The sequence below is a fragment of the Corvus moneduloides genome, chromosome 28, assembly GCF_009650955.1.
Source record: "Corvus moneduloides isolate bCorMon1 chromosome 28, bCorMon1.pri, whole genome shotgun sequence".
Taxonomy (NCBI): domain Eukaryota; kingdom Metazoa; phylum Chordata; class Aves; order Passeriformes; family Corvidae; genus Corvus; species Corvus moneduloides.
The window spans coordinates 4,052,149-4,071,848 of record NC_045503.1 but is presented as its reverse complement, the minus strand read 5'-3'; the positions used below and the strand labels follow the sequence as shown (position 1 = coordinate 4,071,848).

General features: G+C 57.2%; 4 protein-coding genes and 1 long non-coding RNA gene across 6 annotated transcripts; 2 read left to right on the top strand and 3 right to left on the bottom strand.

Moving 5' to 3' along the window:
* The first annotated feature begins 77 nt into the window (after nucleotides 1–77).
* On the top strand, nucleotides 78–893 carry LOC116435899. The gene is made up of 2 exons (XR_004236889.1): nucleotides 78–109; nucleotides 236–893. It is a non-coding gene; the product is annotated as an uncharacterized LOC116435899 (long non-coding RNA).
* BORCS8 (BLOC-1 related complex subunit 8) lies at nucleotides 500–5,370 on the bottom strand. The gene is made up of 5 exons (XM_032092549.1): nucleotides 5,263–5,370; nucleotides 3,915–4,027; nucleotides 2,550–2,614; nucleotides 2,202–2,309; nucleotides 500–1,135 (listed from the first exon to the last, which is right to left on the bottom strand). The coding sequence occupies exons 1-5, from the start codon at nucleotides 5,297–5,299 to the stop codon at nucleotides 1,093–1,095; spliced, it is 366 nt and encodes a 121-aa protein (XP_031948440.1). The 5' UTR covers nucleotides 5,300–5,370; the 3' UTR covers nucleotides 500–1,092.
* Nucleotides 5,371–6,410: 1,040 nt separating this feature from the next.
* On the top strand, nucleotides 6,411–13,533 carry RFXANK (regulatory factor X associated ankyrin containing protein). Its single transcript, XM_032092358.1, has 9 exons — nucleotides 6,411–6,651; nucleotides 6,823–6,900; nucleotides 9,337–9,417; nucleotides 9,570–9,635; nucleotides 9,906–10,006; nucleotides 11,320–11,445; nucleotides 12,801–12,867; nucleotides 13,007–13,087; nucleotides 13,472–13,533. Exons 1-9 carry the CDS (start codon nucleotides 6,411–6,413, stop codon nucleotides 13,531–13,533), a joined length of 903 nt encoding a protein of 300 aa, XP_031948249.1.
* Nucleotides 13,534–14,080: 547 nt separating this feature from the next.
* Nucleotides 14,081–15,687, bottom strand: NR2C2AP (nuclear receptor 2C2 associated protein). Of its 2 annotated transcripts, none has more exons than XM_032092545.1 (5): nucleotides 15,563–15,687; nucleotides 15,375–15,465; nucleotides 15,195–15,300; nucleotides 14,535–14,602; nucleotides 14,081–14,352 (listed from the first exon to the last, which is right to left on the bottom strand). In XM_032092545.1, exons 1-5 carry the CDS (start codon nucleotides 15,601–15,603, stop codon nucleotides 14,236–14,238), a joined length of 423 nt encoding a protein of 140 aa, XP_031948436.1. In that variant the 5' UTR covers nucleotides 15,604–15,687; the 3' UTR covers nucleotides 14,081–14,235. The 2 variants fall into 2 exon arrangements, with proteins under 2 accessions (XP_031948436.1, XP_031948437.1); XM_032092546.1 differs by having other exon boundaries at nucleotides 15,195–15,264.
* On the bottom strand, nucleotides 15,625–19,190 carry LOC116435791 (collagen alpha-1(I) chain-like). The gene is made up of 5 exons (XM_032092357.1): nucleotides 18,914–19,190; nucleotides 18,548–18,599; nucleotides 16,331–17,066; nucleotides 15,700–16,187; nucleotides 15,625–15,661 (listed from the first exon to the last, which is right to left on the bottom strand). The coding sequence occupies exons 1-5, from the start codon at nucleotides 19,188–19,190 to the stop codon at nucleotides 15,625–15,627; spliced, it is 1,590 nt and encodes a 529-aa protein (XP_031948248.1).
* Nucleotides 19,191–19,700: the final 510 nt, after the last annotated feature.

Genomic DNA, 19,700 nt, shown 5'->3' with positions numbered 1-19,700 from the left:
GTGAGTTTGGGGTGGCAGGGATGGGGTTTGGGGTGGCCAAAAGTGGGGTTGGGGCTACCAAGGGCAGGTTTGGGGTGGCCAAGGGCAGGTTTGGGGTGGCCAAGGGCAGGTTTAGGGTGGCCAAGGGCAGTTTTGGGGTGGCCAAGGGCGGCTTTGGGGTGGCCAAGAACAGATTTAGGGTGGCCAAGGGCAGGTTTGGGGTGGCCAAGGGCAGGTTTAGGGTGGCCAAGGGCAGGTTTGAGGTGGCCAAGGGCAGTTTTGGGGTGGCCAAGGGCGGCTTTGGGGTGGCACTGCTATCATCCCAAAAGCCACCTGGCATCCCAAGACCAACTCCCCTAGAATTTGAGTTCAGCAATGCTCCGTTCCCTCCATCCTTGGAAAATCCTCCTGGAAAATCCTGGATCCAGGAGGGATCCACACCAAAGCTCTGCCTCTTCCCAGTGACCTCCAAAACCAGGGGGGGGATGAAGAAAATCCTTTTTTTTTGTAGGATTTTAAGGACCAGGACAATTCCTTTTCTCCCTTGACAGCCTCCAATTCCACATTATTTTGCTCCATGCCCTTGGAAACAGCGGGATAAAAACAATTCCAAGCTCCCCCGGCGACAGGAGAAAGTTTGAAACCTTTAAAAGGAATTTTCTTGTCGGTTTTTTTTGGGCTGTTTTTTTTTGTTGTTGTTTGTTTCTTTTCCCTTTTTTATTCTTCTCCTCATTAAAACCAAAATCCAGCAATTCCTTGGCAGCCACGGGAAAAGTTCTCCTTGGAGAATTCCTCCTCAACAAAAGCTTGGAGCGTGCCCACATTCCAGCTTTTACACAAAATTCCCAAAGCAAGACCTCAGTGGGGGGGGGGGGGGGGGGGTGTTTTGGTGGCTAAGAGGTAGGAAAAAAAAACCTGGGAAGGACAAACACAAACCCACCCCGTTTTTCCATGGAAAAGGGACAAAAGAGGTCCCAAAAAGCAGGGATTTGGGATTTGCCAGCTCCTTTTTCCTGGGAATTCAGGGGCCTCTCTACCTGTGCAGCCCCATAGGTTGGGCAGGGGGGGTTTTCCACTCCTTCCCGAGGCTGGAAAAGGATCAGGATGGAAAAATCAGGAAGTGCCTGGAGGATTCTTGGCTTGGGGGGTGGCGGTGCTGTGGAAAAAGAGAGAGAAAGTCACACCCAGAGGCCTGGAAATGTGGAAAATTTGGGATTTCCTTAAAAAATCCCCCTCTCCTGCTGGCTCCTGGGATAAGGGGCTTTCCCTGGGGTGTCACAGGTACTTCTGTATCCCAAAAAATTCCCCCAAAAATCCCCCTAAAAATTAAAAAAAAAAAATTCCCCCCTCCCACCAAAAAAAAAAATCCCAAAAAACGAAAAAAAAAATTCCCAAAAAATGAAAAAAAATCCCCAAAAATGAAAAAAAAAATCCTGAAAAATATGAAAAAAACTTCCCAAAAAAGAAAAAATATTCCCCAAAAAAGAAAAAAAATTCCCAAAAAATGAAAAAAAAAATTCCCAAAAAATGAAAAAAATTCCAAAAAAAGAAAAAAACTTCCCAAAAAAAGAAAAAAAAAGAAAAAAACTTCCCAAAACATGAAAAAAATTCCCAAAAAATGAAAAAAAATCCCAAAAAATGAAAAAAAAATCCTGAAAAAAATGAAAAAAACTTCCCAAAAAAAGAAAAAATATTCCCCAAAAAAGAAAAAAAAATTCCCAAAAAATGAAAAAAAAATTCCCCAAAAATGCTCAGGATGTGACTCTGCCATGGAAAACACCAGGAATGTTCTGGATGCTCCACAGAGATAAAGGATCCCTGCTTGCTGGGCTGGTTTCTGCTGGGATTTGGGAATTTTCTCCCCTTCCCCAGCCAGATTCCGACACCTCAGGAGAGGCAAATCCAGCCAGGATCTGCTCCAGGATCTGTTAGGAGCTGCCAAGCAGGAATTCAATCCTGCTGCCACTGATTCCTAAGGAATTCTGCCCGGAAAATCAGGATCCAAGCAGCCTCTTCCCAATCCTTACATCCCCACATTCCCAACCCCTTCGGATCCAACAAAACCCCCGCCTTCCACACAACCAACCCTCCCTAAAAATTCCATTTTTTCCCACTTTTCCCTCGGCAAAGGACGCCGTTTGCTGCCCAAAAATGGGGGGAAAAAGCAGGGAATGCTGTCCTAAATAATTCTGGAATTGTTCTCCCGGGATTTTGCCGGATACCTGCGGCCCTGGGCGGCGTTGAGCTGCTCCTTCATGGCTATGGAATGTTTGAGGAGGCTGTCGATGCTCTTGAAGTACACACCGCTGTCAGTCATGTTCTTGATGGCGCTGGAAAAGCGGGAAAAGCGGGAAAAGCGGGAGGAGGACGGAGCTGGAATTCCCGAATTTTCATCCCTTCCCCTCTAATCCCAGCAAATCTCAAGTTTTCGGTGGTTTCCACTGTGGGAAGTTGGGAAAAACCCGCTTTGGAAGCCCTGAAATTGCTGCTAAGAGTTCCCAAATCCCAGCTCTTCCCGTCCTCGTTGCCTGGATGCTGCTCCAGAATTCCAGGAGTTCCCAATCCAATACCTGCAGGCGTATTCCACGGTGTAAATGGCTCCCTGGCTCTGCTCCTCCCAGCTCTGCATGTCCGACTGGGAAAAAAACCACATGGATTAGGCAGCATCTTCCCAAAAAAAAAGCTCTTCCCAAAAAAAAAAAGGCAGCTGCTCCTCCCTGGGAATTCCCGGATCCTGGGAGGCACCCTGGGGTCCTTGGAATAAAGATTTATTGTGTGTGTGACTCCTTCAGGGGAAAAGTTTGGCTATTTTGGGAATTGCTGGGAAAATTCCAGGGACAATTCCCGTTGTTTTGAGGTGGTTCAGTCCAGGAGCCACCAACGGAGCCTCCGGATATTCCGGAGTCGCATCCAACCGGGATTGGCCCGGCAGGAAGTTGGGATCTCCATTCCTCAGGAGTTCAGCCCTAAAAAACCAGGGAGAAGTTCCTTTCCCAGCACTCCGAGCTCTGTTTTCCTTGGATTTGCCACTCGTTTCCCAGCTGGGATTGTCCCAGTGCTCCGGAATGCTCCGGAATTCCAGAGGCTGATCCCTGCCTTTCCCAGCTGGGAAAGGAGCCCTGCAAAGCTCACACTGCATCCAGAAGTTCTGGAATTTGGATGGAGCTTGGAATTCATCCCAAATCCTTCCTGCTGCTCCAGGAATGCGGAGTTTGGAAGGATAAAAGGAACAAATCCCTACAGACCTGGCTTGGAGAAATTCCCTGCAGGAGAGGCTCCATGATCCCGGGATTTGCAGCCCCTCAGAGCCTGCGCTGATCCCAGAATCCAGCCTGGGAACTGGGAAGGAATTGTTCCCTGGGAGGAGAAGGGAAGCTCCAGGAAAATCTTGGAGCTGCTTCCAGAGGCTGAAGGGGCTCCAGGAGAGCTGGAGAGGGATTTGGGATGAGGGCTGGAATTCCAGGACACAGGGAATGGGTTTAAAACTGGCAAAGAGGAATTTGGGCGGGATCTTGGGAAGGAATTCCTGTCTGGGAGCGTGGGGAGGGAATGGGATGGAATTCCCAGAGAAGCTGCGGCTGCTCCATCCTTGGAAGTGCCCCAGGCCAGGCTGGAGAAGAGAAGGCTCCAGGAAAACCCTGGAGCTGCTTCCAGAGCCTAAAGGGGCTCCAGGAGAGCTGGAGAGGGATTTGGGATAAGGAATTCCAGGACACAGGGAATGGATTCAAACTGGAAAAGAGGAATTTGGGCGGGATCTTGGGAAGGAATTCCCTGGCTCTGAGCAGAACGGGCTGGAATCCCCAGAGAAGCTGCGGCCTCCCCACCCCACTGGGAGCACCCTGGGATCATGGAAGGCGTGGAGGGTGGGGCGGGATGATCCCACAGCTGCCGCCATCCCGGGATTCCGAGGCTGGAAAAGCGGGAATCTGACTGACCTTGTGCTGGGCCAGCTCCGGGAGGGATCTGCGGACGTGCTCCTGCAGCCGGAACAGAGCCACCGAGGGCTCGTTGGCCAGCACGTACAGGCTCTCCGTGAACTTGTCCGTGACTGCCGGGAAAAGCCGGGAATTAGCGGGAAATCGGGATGCACAGGGAGGAAGGGGTGGGAAATCCCCATCCCGGGGATGTTTCCAGCAGCGAAAGTGTGAGAGTTTGGGAGATTGAAGTGGTGAGGGGGGGTGGTGGGGATCCAAGGAAATGCATGGAGATGTGTCCAGAGAAATCCATGGAAATCCAGAGAAATCCAGAGTATCTCCATGGAAATCCACAGAAATATCTCCAGAGAAACCCACGGAAATCTCTGCATGGAAATCCCGAGAAATCCAGAGTATCGCCATGGAAATCCATAGAAATAGCTCCATGGAGATCCATGGGAATCCACAGAAAACCATGGAAGTATCTCCAGAGAGATCCATGGAAATCCATGGAAATCTCTGCATGGGAATCCCGAGAAACCCTGAGAAATCCAGAGTATCTCCATGGAAATCCATAGAAATATCTCCACGGAAATCCACGGGAATCCACAGAAATCCATGGAAGTATCTCCACAGAAACCCATGGAAATCCATGGGAATATCTCCACAGAAACCCACGGAAATCCATGGAAGGATCTCCACAGAAACCCGCGGAAATCCATGGGATTCTCTCCACAGAAATCCACGGAAATCCACGGAAATATCTCCGTGGAGATCCATGGGAATCCACAGAAATCCATGGGAATATCTCCACAGAAATCCATGGGATGCTCTCCACAGAAATCCACGGAAATCCACGGAAATATCTCCGTGGAGATCCACGGGAATCCACAGAAATCCATGGAAATCTCTCCACAGAAACCCACGGAAATCCATGGAAGTATCTCCAGAGAAACCCACGGAAATCCATGGAATTCTCTCCACAGAAATCCACGGAAATCCACGGAAATATCTCCGTGGAGATCCATGGGAATCCACAGAAATCCATGGGAATCTCTCCACAGAAACCCGCGGAAACCCATGGGAATATCTCCACAGAAACCCGCGGAAACCCATGGGAGTATCTCCACAGAAAGTCATAGAAATCCACGAAAAGATCTCCACGGAAATCCATGGAAATATCTCCTGTCGCGACATGCAGCGTCTCGCCGCGACCGGGCAAATCGCCCCCGCGGAGGCTCGCCGAGCCCCTCCCGGTCCCTTCCCGGGCCGCGGCCGCCGCTCCCGGTCCCTCCCGGGCCACTCCCGATCCCTTCCCGATCCCCTCCCGGTCCCCCCCGATCCCCCCCCGGTCTCCTCCCGGTCCCACCTTTCTTCACCTTCAGCTGCATCTCCGGTTCCTCCATCCCGCCCGCCGCCGCTTCCGCCGGCGCCGCCTCCCCGAGGCCGCCCCTCACGGAAACCCGCGCAGCGAGCACACGCACGGCCAGAAACGCGGCCGCGCTGCTGCCGTTCCGCTTCAGCGCCACAACGGCGATCCCCCCTCAAACCGAGCACCCCCCGGGCCGTGTCCCCCCTCCGCCAAGTCCCCACTGTCACCCGCGGGGACACTCGGTGGCTCCCGGTTTGGCCGTGCCCGGCTCGGGCCGCCGCGCCGCCGCTGCCCTCAGAGGGCTCTGGGGGTGTCGCAGCGCCGCGGTCGCGGCCTTTGCCGGGCTGTGACAGCCGGGGGTCCCCCTCGGACACCCCCCTTCACCGCGACGCGTCCCCAGGGTGTCCCCAGGGTGTCCCCAAGGCCAGGGGGGTCCCGCCCGCTGCCCCACGGCCACGCCGGGCCCGTCCCTCGCGTCGCTTTAAGGCCGCCCTCAGCGGGGAGGTGGCCCCGGGCCGCCCCGGCCCCACCGGGCCCCGCGGCCGCAGGAACGGGAAACGCCGCGGTGAGACCGGGAACGGGATCGGGATCGGGGAGTGGGATCGGGAACGGGGAGTGGAGGCAGCGGTGAGGGGCTGGGGAGAAGGAGGGAGGGGGTCCCGGGGGTCCCTCCGGCCTGGGCCGAGCGCGGAGGAGCTCCGGGAGCGGGGGTTTGGAGTGTGGGAAGTGCCGGGAATAGGGATGGGAACGGGGAGGGGAGCCCAGGAATAGGGATAGGGATGGAAAGGGCAAGGGAACAGGAACAGGGAGGGAAAGGGGAGCCCAGGAATAGGGAGGGAAGGGAGATCCCAGGAATAGGGATGGAAAGGGGAGCCCAGGAATAGGGATAGGGATGGAAAGAGCAAGGGGACCCCAGGAACAGGAAGGGAGAAGGGATCCCAGGAATAAGGATGAGGAGAATAAGAGGGACCCCAGGAATAGGATGGGAATGGCGAGAGGGTCCCCAAGAACAGGGAGGGATGGGGAACCCCAGGAAGAGGGATAGGGACAGAAGGGGGGATCGCAGGAACAGGGATGAGGAGAATAAGGGGGACCCCAAACCCTACTGCAGTTTGGGGGTCACAAGCGCTCGGGCTCTGTCCCACATGTCCCTGTTTTTCCCCCTTTTCCCAACCCATCCTTGTGCCGGGAAGGTGAAGGAGCAGGCGGAGGTGTCGGGAAGCCCCCCTTGGAGCACGGGACCCCCCGGAATTGGGTGGAAAAAGGGCGAAAGCAGGGAAAAGGCAGCGGAGGAGCTGGCGGCCACCGGGGACACGGGGGACAGCGGGGTCCCCTCGGCGTGTCCCCAGCAGGATCGGGACGTGGCACTCCCGGAATGCGGGGACGGTGAGTCTGGGAATGCTGGGGGACCAACCGGATCCGGGATCCTCCTGGAAAGCGGCATCTGGCTGGGTCTCACGTGGAATATCCTGAGCTGGAAGGGACCCACCGGGATCATCCAGCCCGGGACACCCCAAAATCCCCCCCACGGGTGATCCCGACCTTCCTGGATTGCAGGTGGAGCCGAGACCCTGCGGAATTCCTCGGCTGCTTCCATGGATTCCCAGAGCAGCAGCGAGCCCCCGGCTCTGGATGGTGAGTGGGGCACAGAGGGAGAAATCCCCGGGATCTCTCATCCCAAAAAAAAAAACCTGGGAAAGAGCCTCAAACTGCTGCCGTAACGTGGCAAATCCCATTCCGATCCCAATCCCAAACCTTGGTGCTGACTCCTCCTGCCAGCCCTGAGAGGTCGCTGCAGCTCCACGCTGGAATTGGAGATGGGAATCTCATTTTCCCTGGATTTTTCCCACTTAAACTGTGGATCAGAGGCTGGAAAGACTTTGGGATTCCCAAGTGGAGCCCGTCAAGGATGGGAAATATGAGGATGAGCCTGGATTATGGGGATTTATGGCGTTAATGCCACATTCCTGCTGGAATTCTGATGGATCCGGTCCCTCCTGGGCTGGTTCCTCTCCCTGCTCAGTTTCCAGGTTTATTTTAGGATGGGAATAATCCCTGGTTTTGTAGGAGTTGAGTTTTGGACAAGGAACAGCTCTGGGTAAGGGCTGAGCTCTGTCCTGTGCACAGAGAATAAATACAGGGGAAAAACCCGAAATCAATAGGGAATAAATAGAAAATAAACCCCTAAATAATTGGGAATAACTCCAAATTTAATGAGAGAATAAACCCGAAATTAATAGAGAATAAATAAATATAAAATAACCCCAAAATTAATAGAGAATAAACCCCAAATAATAGAGAATAAATAAATATAAAATAACCCCAAAATTAATAGAGAATAAACCCAAAATTAATACAGATTAACCCCAAAATTAATAGAGAATAAACCCCAAATTAATAGAGAATAAATAGAGAATAAAACCTGAAATTAAGAGAGAATAAACCCAAAATTAAGAGAATAAATGCAAAATTAATCGAGAAAAAATCTGAAATTAATGGAGAATAAATAAACAGAGAACAAACCCAAAATTAATAGAGAATAAACCCGAATTAATACAGATTAACCCCAAAATTAATAGAGAATAAACCCAAAATTAATAGATAATAGAGAATAAAACCTGAAATTAATAGAGAGTAAACCCAAAATTAAGAGAATTAAACCCAAAATAAATAGAGAATAAATAAATAGAGAATAAACCCGAAATTAATAGAGAATAAACCCTGAAATTAATAAAGCCCAAATTAATAGCGAATAAACAGAGAATAAACCCTGAAATTTACAGAGAATAAACCCAAAATTTATAGAGAATAAATCCCAAATTAATAGAGAATAATCAGAGAATAAACCCCAAATAAATAGACAATAAACCCTGAAATTTATAAAGAATAAACCCCAAATTAATAAAGAATAAACAGAGAATAAACCCTGAAATTTATAAAGAATAAACCCCAAAATAATAGAGAATAAACCTTGAAATTTTTAAAGAATAAACCCCAAATTAATAGAGAATAAACTCCAAATTTATAGAGAATAAACCCTGAAATTTATAAAGAATAAACCCCAAATTAATAGAGAATAAACCCCAAATTAATAGAGAATAAACCCTGACATTTATAAAGAACAACCCCCAAAATCAACAGTGAAAACCCCCAAACTTAAGAGAATAAACCCGCAATAAATAAAGACTAAACACCTAAACCCAGAAGAAACCCCAAATGAGCAGGACAGGACCCCAAATGAGCAGGAAATGACCCCAAAGGAGCAGGACAGGACCCCAAAGGAGCAGGACAGGACCCCAAAGGAGCAGGAAATGACCCCAAATGAGCAGGACAGGACCCCAAATGAGCAGGAAATGACCCCAAAGGAGCAGGACAGGACCCCAAAGGAGCAGGGAATGACCCCAAATGAGCAGGAAATGACCCCAAAGCAGCAGGAAATGACCCCAAACGAGCAGGACAGGACCCCAAATGAGCAGGAAATGACCCCAAAGCAGCAGGACAGGACCCCAAAGGAGGAGGACAGGACCCCAAAGCAGCAGGAAATGACCCCAAAGGAGCAGGAAATGACCCCAAAGGAGCAGGACAGGACCCCAAAGGAGGAGGACAGGACCCCAAAGCAGCAGGAAATGACCCCAAAGGAGCAGGGAACGACCCCAAAGGAGCAGGGAATGACCCCAAACGAGCAGGAAACGACCCCAAAACAGCAGGAAACGACCCCAAAGGAGCAGGGAATGACCCCAAAGGAGCAGGGAATGACCCCAAAGGAGCAGGACAGGACCCCAAAGGAGCAGGAAACGACCCCAAACGAGCAGGAAACGACCCCAAAGCAGCAGGAAATGACCCCAAACGAGCAGGACAGGGCCCCAAATGAGCAGGAAATGACCCCAAAGGAGCAGGACAGGACCCCAAACGAGCAGGAAACGACCCCAAAGGAGCAGGGAATGACCCCAAAGCAGCAGGAAATGACCCCAAAGGAGCAGGAAACGACCCCAAAGCAGCAGGAAATGACCCCAAAGGAGCAGGGAATCCCAAAACAACGCCGGGAATAAAGCCATCACCTCCTCCTGGCAGCTTTCCCCCTGAAGCACTCCAACACCCTGACCAACAGACAGCGAGGCAACGAGGTCTCCGCGCTGCCGGCCACGCTGGACAGTGAGTGCCACCCGTGTCCCCACGGGGCTGCAGGGGACATGGGGGCAGCAGGGGAGGGGCTGGGCCCACCCTGAGCTTTGGGGGTACCCCCCAACCCCCCCAAATTTGCAGGGAATTGGGGTTTTTTCCCTGATGGATTCCGTCTCTCCCAGCGCTGTCCATCCACCAGCTCGCTGCCCAAGGGGAGCTCATCCAGCTGAAGGAACACCTGAGGAAAGGTTGGTGTCTCTTTGGCCCTGCCAGGACCTTTCTGGTGACCTCAAACCCTCAGCTTGGTTTTTATTCAGCTGTAAAACCACTGGAATTTCGGGGTTGGTTTGGTTTTTTGGGTTTTTTTTGGAGGTTTTTCCAATTTTGGAGATTGGAAAAAGCCTCAAAACAATCACGAATTCCAACCATCCACCAGCTGATGGAGGCGGTTTTGCAGCCCTTACTGGTTTTACTGGGAGCACAGCGGGGTTCAGCCTGGCTGTTTTCACCTCTCCCAGGTGAGAATTTGGTGAACAAACCTGACGAGAGAGGCTTCACCCCCCTGATCTGGGCCGCAGCTTTCGGGGAAATCGAGACCGTCCGGCACCTCCTGGAATGGGTGAGGCCGTGGGACACTTCCCATCTGCAGCTCCAGGAGTTTCCAAAGTGTCCAGCAGCATCCTGGGACCTCCCTTTTCCATCCTGGGACCTCCCTTTTCCATCCTGGGACCTCCCTTTTCCATCGTGGGACCTCCCTTTTCCATCCTGGGACCTCCCTTTTCCATCCTGGGATCTCCCTTTTCCATCGTGGGACCTCCCTTTTTCATCCTGGGACCTCCCTTTTTCATCCTGGGATCTCCCTCTGTCATCCATCTGTTTTTAATCCTGGGATCTCCCTTTTCCATCCTGGGATCTCCCTTTTCCATCCTGGGATCTCCCTCTGTCATCCTGGGATCTCCCTCTGTCATCCATCTGTCTTTCATCCTGGGATCTGTCTTTCATCCTGGGATCTGTCTTTCATCCTGGGATCTCCCTCTTTTATTCTGGGATTTCACTTTCAAATCCTGGCTCTCCCTCTGTCTTTAATCCTGGGATCTCCCTTTGGTTTTAATCCTGGGATCTCCCTTTATTATCCTGACATCTGTCTTTCATCCTGGGAATCTCCTTTTTTTCCCTGGAATCTCCCTCTTTTTTCCCTGGAAATCTCCCTATTTTTTTCCTAGAATCTCCCTCTTTTTTCCCTGGGATCTCCCTCTTTTTTCCCTGGGATCTCCCTCTTTTTTTCCCTGGGAATCTCCTGGGATCTCCCTCTTTTTTCCCCTGGGATCTCCCTCTTTTTTCCCTGGGATCTCCCTCTTTTTTCCCCTGGGAATCTCCCTCTTGTCTTGAATCCTGGGATCTCCCTCTTCAATCCCAGAGGATGCTGCTCCCTCCCTGTGGCACTTGTGGCGTCGGGGAGCGGGCATCAGCCCCTCCAGCATTCCAGAGGGAGCTCATTCCCACTTCCCACGTGTATCCGAGGGTTGGGAGGCACTCCCAGCTCAAACCCAGCAGGAAAACTGCAACACACGACCGGAGACCCCAAAATAAATGGGGGCAGATCCATAAAGGATTCCATGAAATCCAGGAGGGGTCAGTGGCTGGCAGGGCTGGGAGAACAGGGAGATCTTTGATGGAAATCAGTCAAAAAACAAAAGGGATTCAGAGGGGGGGAAAAGGGATGAGGAACAGGATCCGTCAGCACTGGAAGGGAGGTTCTGAAGCCTCACCTGAGATATTGGATGAGGATTTAAATATTCCCAGTAAGGATTTTACTCCGGAGAGGGAACTGGGAATGCAGGGGCGGTGTCAGCCCGTGGGAAGGGAAGGTGGCTGCAGGCGATGTCACCTCGCTGTCCTCACCCCTGCTGTCCCCACCCCTGCTGTCCCCAGGGCGCCGATCCCCACGCGCTGGCCAAGGAGCGGGAGAGCGCCCTGGCCCTGGCCAGCATGGGCGGCTACACCGACATCGTCACCATGCTGCTGGACAGGGACGTGGACATCAACACCTACGACTGGGTGAGTGCCACCAGCACGGCCAGGGGACACCGGGGACACCGGGAGAAACCTCCCCAGTGCCACCAGCACGGCCAGGGGACACCGGGGACACCGGGAGAAACCTCCCCAGTGCCACCAGCACGGCCAGGGGACACCGGGGACACCGGGAGAAACCTCCCCAGTGCCACCAGCACGGCCAGGGGACACCGGGGACACCGGGAGAAACCTCCCCAGTGCCACCAGCACGGCCAGGGGACACCGGGGACACCGGGAGAAAACCTCCCCAGTGCCACCAGCACGGCCAGGGGACACCGGGGACACCGGGAGAAACCTCCCCAGTGCCACCAGCACGGCCAGGGGACACCGGGGACACCGGGAGAAACCTCCCCAGTGCCACCAGCACGGCCAGGGGACACCGGGGACACCGGGAGAAACCTCCCCAGTGCCACCAGCACGGCCAGGGGACACCAGGGACACCAGGAGAAACCTCCCCAGTGCCACCAGCATGGCCAGGGGACACCGGGAGAAACCTCCCCAGTGCCACCAGCATGGCCAGGGGACACCGGGAGAAACCTCCCCAGTGCCACCAGCATGGCCGGGGGACACCGGGAGAAACCTCCCCAGTGCCACCAGCATGGCCAGGGGACACCGGGAGAAACCTCCCCAGTGCCACCAGCACGGCCAGGGGACACCGGGGACACCGGGAGAAACCTCCCCAGTGCCACCAGCACGGCCAGGGGACACGGGGAGAAACCTCCCCAGTGCCACCAGCATGGCCGGGGGACACGGGGAGAAACCTCCCCAGTGCCACCAGCATGGCCGGGGGACACCGGGAGAAACCTCCCCAGTGCCACCAGCATGGCCGGGGGACACCGGGAGAAACCTCCCCAGTGCCACCAGCACGGCCAGGGGACACCGGGAGAAACCTCCCCAGTGCCACCAGCACGGCCAGGGGACATCAGCCCAGACTTGGGAGAGGCTGGAAGGAGGTCCCAGTGGGACCCAGTCTAGGACTGGGAGAGACTGGAAGGGGATCCCAGTGAGTCCCGGCCTGGAACTGGGCGAGGGTGGAAGGGGAATCCCAGTGAGTCCCAGACTGGAGCTGGCAGGGGATGAAAAGGGCTCCCAGTGAGTCCCAGACTGGAGCTGGCAGGGGGTGAAAAGGGCTCCCAGTGAGTCCCAGAAGGGCTGGGAAGGGGATCCCATTGAGATCCACACTGGAGCTGGGAGAGAGGCTGGAAGGGGGATCCCAGCCCGGAACTGGGATGCTGCAAGGGGGATCCCAGCAGGTCAGGAACCTCCCGAGGGAGAACAGGGAGAGGCAGGAGCTGTGTGAGCTCGGGAATGACTTTTCCCTCCCCTTCCCCACCCCACAGAACGGGGGCACCCCCCTGCTCTACGCCGTGCGCGGGAACCACGTCAAGTGCGTGGAGACCCTCCTGGGTAAGGCAACGCCTGCTCCTGCTGCTTCCAGCTCCTGGAATCGCTGCTTCCCTGCCTTGGGAAGAGAGCCTGGCTGCCTCGGAGCAGCTTTTGGGGTGGCTTTTCCCTGGGCAGCCCCTCTCCCTTTCCTGACCCGCAGCTCGTGGCGCTGACCTGACGGAGGAGGCGGATTCGGGATACACCCCCATGGACCTGGCGGTGGCCTTGGGACACAAGAAAGGCAAGTGTCCCCTTCCTGGGGAGCTTCCAGGGAATTCCCAGCTCCCAGCCCTGCTCGGGGCTTCCTTGGACCTCCCAACACCACAGCTGTGCCAGGCAGAGGCTTCAGTCCAGGGAAATCCCGGGCTCTGCTTCCCAACTGGAGCTGGGATAAGGCTGGGATGGGGGAGGTGGGGACAGGCTTCTGGAAAACAGGGATTTTCCCTCTGAAAATGGGGATATTCCCTCAGAAAACAGAGGCTTTCCCTCAGAAAATGGAATTTTCCCTTGGAGAACAGGGGCTTTCCCTCCGAAAACCCTCCGAAAACAGATTTTCCCTCAGAAAACAGTGACCAGATCCTTCCCAGAGCAGCTTCCCTGGATTCCCCTCCCCTCCCTCCCTCAGTCCAACAGGTGATCGAGAACCACATCCTGAAGCTGTTCCAGAACAAGAAGAAGAAGAAGTGAGGCGGCTCCAGCTCTTCCCAGGATCACCATGGCCTCATCCCAGCCTGGAGCAGGCCCTGGCACGATGCTCCAGGCACGGAGGAATCCGGGAATTTCTGCCCTCCATGGATCCAGGCCTCTCCTGGAGCTGGCACGGCCGCAGTGCCTCAAATCCAGGGACACTCATTCCTCAGGGCAGCAGCGCTCCAGCCCCGCCCGGGCTCGGCTGCTCCGTGTTTTCCATTGGAAGGAAACTCTAATTGGAATTAAACTCGGAAGCAGCCCCATCTGCTGTCTCAGCCCATCCCAGCTCCCATCCCAATCCCAGTTTTTGGGCAGAATTCCCCCTCAGCATCCTGGAATTGCTCCATTCGGAAAGGGAAGCTCCCATAAAGCTGCCAAGCCTTCCCTGCACGCAGCCAGGAGGAAAAATCCCGGCAGCTGGGAATGTGTCACTGCTCAGGGGTGGCCACCAAGGTGACAGCACAAGGAGGGGACGCTTCTCTGCCCTGAAGCCAAACCCCCGGAGGGCTCATTCCCAGAGAGCCAATTCCAAAGGAGCAGCCGGGAAAGAGCAGGAATATCTTTAATTGATCCCATTGCACCCCTGTGTCCCACCACAGCCTCCCGTGTCCTTCACCAGCGTCACCCCAGGGGACAGGGATCCCTCTCAGGGGGGTCTGCAGAGCCCCCAAAGTGGGCACAGCCCCCCAGTGTCCCCCCCTAGAGCCTCTCCCCCAGCACCCCCAGGTGATAAACCACGATCCTCCCGAAGAAATCCGTGCTGCTCCCAAAGGTGATCCTCAGCTTATCCAGCACCGTCTCCTCCACCTGGAATCTGTGCCGCTCCCAGTGAAGGAAGAACGCAGGGATTGGGATGCCAGACCCGCCCTGAGGGGGTGAGGGGTGGGGGGGTCACACCCCCAGCTCTGCTGAGCAGCTCCCACAGCAGCAAAATTCCAAAATAAAAAAATCCCCGAATTCCAGCCCCCCATCATCATCATCATCCTGGGAAAGGATATTTGCAGGGCATGGCTGTCCTGGGGGTACAGCTCGGATATTTTCACCAGTTCCTCACCAGTCCTGCAGCCTGGGGAGGGCGAGGGCGAGCCTCAGGTGCTGCAGGAGCCTCCAAAAATCTTCCCTGGCTCCCAGCAGCACCCAGAGCATCCCAGCTCCTCTTTATTCCCCTCCAGGAGCCTCCAAAAATCTTCCCTGGCTCCCAGAGCACCCCAGCTCCTTCTTATTCCCCTCCAAGGGCTGTCCCAAAATCTTCCCCGATTCCTAGCAGCACCCAGAGCATCCCAGCTCCTCTTTATTCCCCTCCAAGGGCTGTCCCAAAATCTTCCCAGGCTCCCAGCAGCACCCAGAGCACCCCAGCTCCTCTTTATTCCCTTCCAGGGGCTGTCCCTAAATTTTCCCAGGCTCCCAGCAGCACCCAGAGCACCCCAGCTCCTCTTTATTCCCCTCCAAGGGCTGTCCCAAAATCTTCCCCAATTCCTAGCAGCACCCAGAGCATCCCAGCTCCTCTTTATTCCCCCACGGAGCTGCTCCAGGTGTTCCCAAACCCCTCCTGGGCTTTGGGAATTGCTGATGAACCCCTCTGAGCCTCCCTCTCACAGCTACAGGGTGCAGGTGTGGGTAAACTGAGGCAGGGCCCCTCTAATTCCAGCAATCCTCACCTTCCAGCGTGCACAGCCGGCTGGAAAATCCCCCCTGGAACTGGATGTGGAGCTGCGAGACCTTGACGGGCTGGGGGAAATCCAGGGTGACCCACTGGGACGTGCCCTGGGTGGGGACAGCAGTGTCACAGGGGGCACGGAGTGGGGAAGGGGGGGCTCGCAGCTCCCGTGTCCCCGCACCTGGTCCGAGTTCCAGCAGGTCTCCTCGCTGCCATCGAACAGGTGCTGCTTCCCAAACTGCTTCACGTCCCGGTTCAGCACGGAGCTCACCCTGCGGGGAACACGTGCCACCAGCCCCGGGGGGACATCAGAGCCTGGCAGGGCCAGGGGACAGCGGGGCACGGGCGCCAGGAGGGGCCGGGACTCACCGCGTGGCCGTGCGGGCACAGACCAGGGGCTCCGCGGGCATCGCTGCCTGCGGAGAGAGCGCTCAGGGAGGGGCACGGACGGGGACACGCGAAACAGCGCTGGGGACACCCGAAACAGCGCTGGGGACACCCGAAACAGCGCTGGGGACACGCGAAACAGCGCTGGGGACACGCGAAACAGCGCTGGGTACACCCGAAACAGCGCTGGGGACACCCAAAACAGCGCTGGGGACACCCGAAACAGCGCTGGGGACACCCGAAACAGTGCTGGGGACACCTGGGCAGGAATGGGGACACCCAAAACAGCCCTGGGGACACCTGGGCAGGAATGGGGACACCCAAACCAGCCCTGGGGACACCTGGGCAGGAATGGGGACACCCAAAACAGCGCTGGGGACACCTGGGCAGGAACGGGGACACCCAAAACAGCGCTGGGGACACCTGGGCAGGAACGGGGACACCCAAAACAGCGCTGGGGACACCTGGGCAGGAACGGGGACACCCAAAACAGCGCTGGGGACACCTGGGCAGGAACGGGGACACCTGGACAGCTCTGGGGACACCCAAAAGAGCCCTGGGGACACCTGGGCAGCCCTGGGGACACCCAAAACAGCGCTGGGGACACCTGGGCAGGAACGGGGACACCCAAAACAGCGCTGGGGACACCTGGGCAGGAACGGGGACACCTGGGCAGCCCTGGGGACACCCAAACCAGCCCTGGGGACACCTGGGCAGGAATGGGGACACCCAAACCAGCCCTGGCAACACCCAAAACAGCCCTGGGTACACCTGAACAGGAACGGGGACACCTGGACAGCTCTGGGGACACCCAAAAGAGCCCTGGGGACACCTGGACAGCTCTGGGGACACCCAAAACAGCGCTGGGGACACCTGGGCAGGAACGGGGACACCCAAAACAGCGCTGGGGACACCTGGGCAGGAATGGAGACCCTTGGATCGTACTGGGGACCCCCCGAGCAGCACCGGGGACCCCCGGCCAGCAATGGGGTTCCCCGAGAAGCACTGGGGACACCCCTGGGGACACCCGGACAGCACCGGCGACCTCCGGCAGCACCGGCTCCCCCCGGGGGCTGCTCCCCGGTCCCCTCCCCGTCCCACCGCGATCCCGCCGGGCCGCCCCGCACTCACCGCCCGCCGCAGGAAGAGGCGGAGCTCTCGCCCCGCTCCCGGTGTCCGGTACCGCCCCCGGCTCCGCGGGGACGCCGGCACGGGAGCTCCGTGTCCCCCCCGCGCCACCCGGGACCCCTCCGTGCCCCCCACCCCCGGCCCAGCCCCGCCGCCCCCCTCCCACCGTGTTCGCCGCCCTGCAAACGCCTCGCCCTCGCTCCCGGTCCCCGCTCCCGGTCCCCGCTCCCGGTCCCCGCGTGTCCTTGGGAAGGGGGTATTCCCCCCTCTGCCGGTGCTGGGGGGACCCGCGCGGGGGGCGCGGGGGGCGCGGGGACCCTCCCGGAGCAGCTCTGCAGGCGGCACTGGCGGAGCGGGGCTGGCACCGGCGAGAGGGAGGAGGAGAGGGAGAGGGAGTGCGGGGTGGGAGGGATTCCTGAATCCCTGAATTCCTGCATCCCTGAATCCCCGCACATCCCTGAATCCCCGAAGCTCTGCATCCCTGCATCTCTGAAACCCTGCACATCCCTGAATTCCTGAATCTCGGCACCCCTGAAACCCTGCACATCCCTGAAACCCTGAAACCCTGGCTATCCCAGAATCCCTGAAACCCTGAATTCCCGCATCCCTGAATCACTGAAATCCTGCACATCTCTGCATCCCTGAATCCCTGCATATTCCTGCAGCCCTGAATCCCAGAAACCCTGCATGTCCCTGCATCCCTGAATTCCTGAATCTCTGCATCCCTGGAACCCTGCATATCCCTGAATCCCTGAAACCCTGCATATCCCTGCATCCCTGCATCCCTGAATTCCTGAATCCCCGCATCCCTGTATCCCAGAAACCCTGCATATCCCTGCATCCCTAAAATCCTGTATATACCTGCATCCCTGCACATCCCTGCAGCCCTGCATATACCCGAATCCTTGCATATCCCTGAATCTCCCTGAATCCCTGCTCATCCCTGCATCCCTGATTTCCTGCAAATCCCTACACATCCCTGCAAATCCCTGCAAATCCCTGCATCCCTGAATCCCTGCAGATCCCAGGATCCTTACACGGCCCAGCAATGCTGCTCATCTCTGCATCCCTGCACCTCCCTGCATCCCTGCTCATCCCTGCATCCCTGCTCATCCCTGCTCATCCCTGCACCTCCCTGCATCCCTGCTCATCCCTGCATCCCTGCTCATCCCTGCTCATCCCTGCACCTCCCTGCATCCCTGCTCATCCCTGCATCCCTGCTCATCCCTGCTCATCCCTGCACCTCCCTGCATCCCTGCTCATCCCTGCATCCCTGCTCATCCCTGCTCATCCCTGCACCTCCCTGCATCCCTGCTCATCCCTGCATCTCTACTCATCCCTACATCCCCACTCATCCCTGCTCATCCCAGCACCCCTTCCCACCCCAGCATCCCTGCTCATCCCAGCCCCCGGCTCCGCAGCCCCGCAGAGCTCCCGGTGCCGGGTGAGTCACGGCGGCCGCGCCGAGGCCGCCTCAGCTCAGTCACCGGCAAAAATAAACCCGGCGAGAGCTGCGAAGCCGCCGCCCCCTCCCCGTCCCCATCCCCGTCCCCCTCCCCGCCCCGGGGCTCGGCCCCGGCTGGGGACACACATGTCACACATGTCACACGCGTGTGAGCACACACCCGCGGGGACACGCGACACACGCGTGACCGGCTCTGCCTTCCTCCTCCTTCTCCTCCTCCTTCTCTCCCTCCCTCCTCTCCTTCCCCCGTCGAGTTTCGCCTGAGAAATTGGGTCAAAAACCGCAGGAGCCTCATTTGCCCCTGGGCTAATTGCTCGTCTGGGGACAGAGCTGCCACTTCTGCCACCGCCGTGCGCGTCACCTCCCGCACGCACCTGCGGGCACGGTCCCCGCTCATCATCCCAGTGCCCCCCGACCCCTGCAGCCCTGGAGAACCGGGAGGATCCCAGTGCCCCCCGACCCCTGCAGCCCTGGAGAACCGGGAGGATCCCAGTGCCCCCCGACCCCTGCAAGCCCGGGGAACCGGGAGGATCCCAGTGCCCCCCGATCCCTGCAAGCCCGGGGAACCGGGAGGATCCCAGTGCCCCCCGACCCCTGCAGCCCTGGAGACCCGGGAGGATCCCAGTGCCCCCCGATCCCTGCAAGCCCGGGGAACCGGGAGGATCCCAGTGACCCTTGACCCTGCAGGCCCAGGGAACAGGAAAGCAGCGCCTCAGCCCCGGAACCTTCGGCCTCGGTACCTTCCTCGCTGTCGAGGAACGCGGCGCTGCCGCCGCCGGGGCCGGGCCGTGCCAGGAGCGGCTCTGGCGGCGGCTCCCGGCTGCCGTCCAGCCCGGCGCTCCGCCGCGCCCCGGGGAGGCCTTTCCATCGGATCCAGGAGCTGATGGCGAGGCTGGTGCCAAAGCCAGCGCGGGCACGGCTCCAGACCCCCCGCTCGCACCGGGGCCCGCGATGCAGGAAGCGGGCGCCCGGTGCCTTTTGTGCGGCGGGTGGCGGCGTGTGGGCTCCGCCGAGCATCCCCGGCCGGCGCTTCCAAAGAAAGAGCGGGTGTTGTGCCCTTCACCATTAATTACTTGTGCCAATTGATTTCCACTTCCGCGTAAAGCCCCGGGGATCGCCGGGGGCTGCGGAATTCAGCGCGCAGCGGCACAGGGCTCTGCCTGTTCTCCGTGCCTTTATTATTTATCAAAATCCCCCCGAGCGAGCGGGACGGGGGTGCCGCGGGGCTTCGGGAAGGGTTTGGCCCAGCCAGATGTGGTTTGTAATTCACGCTAAGTGAGGATGTGGTGGCATCTCGGCGCTGGGAAGGAGCAGGGCAGGGTGGCCGTGGGTAAATAGGGGTGGGTAAATGATATAATTGTCATTAATTTATTATAACGCTGCTTTTAAGCCACAAGCCGGCCTGTAGTCCCCAGAGCTGAGAGCACCGGGCTTTGCCGCGGTGTCCCCAACAGTGTCCTCACACCGTGAGTGCCTGACACGTGTCACAGCGGTGTGAGCAGGTGTGAGGGGGCCATGCGCCGTTAA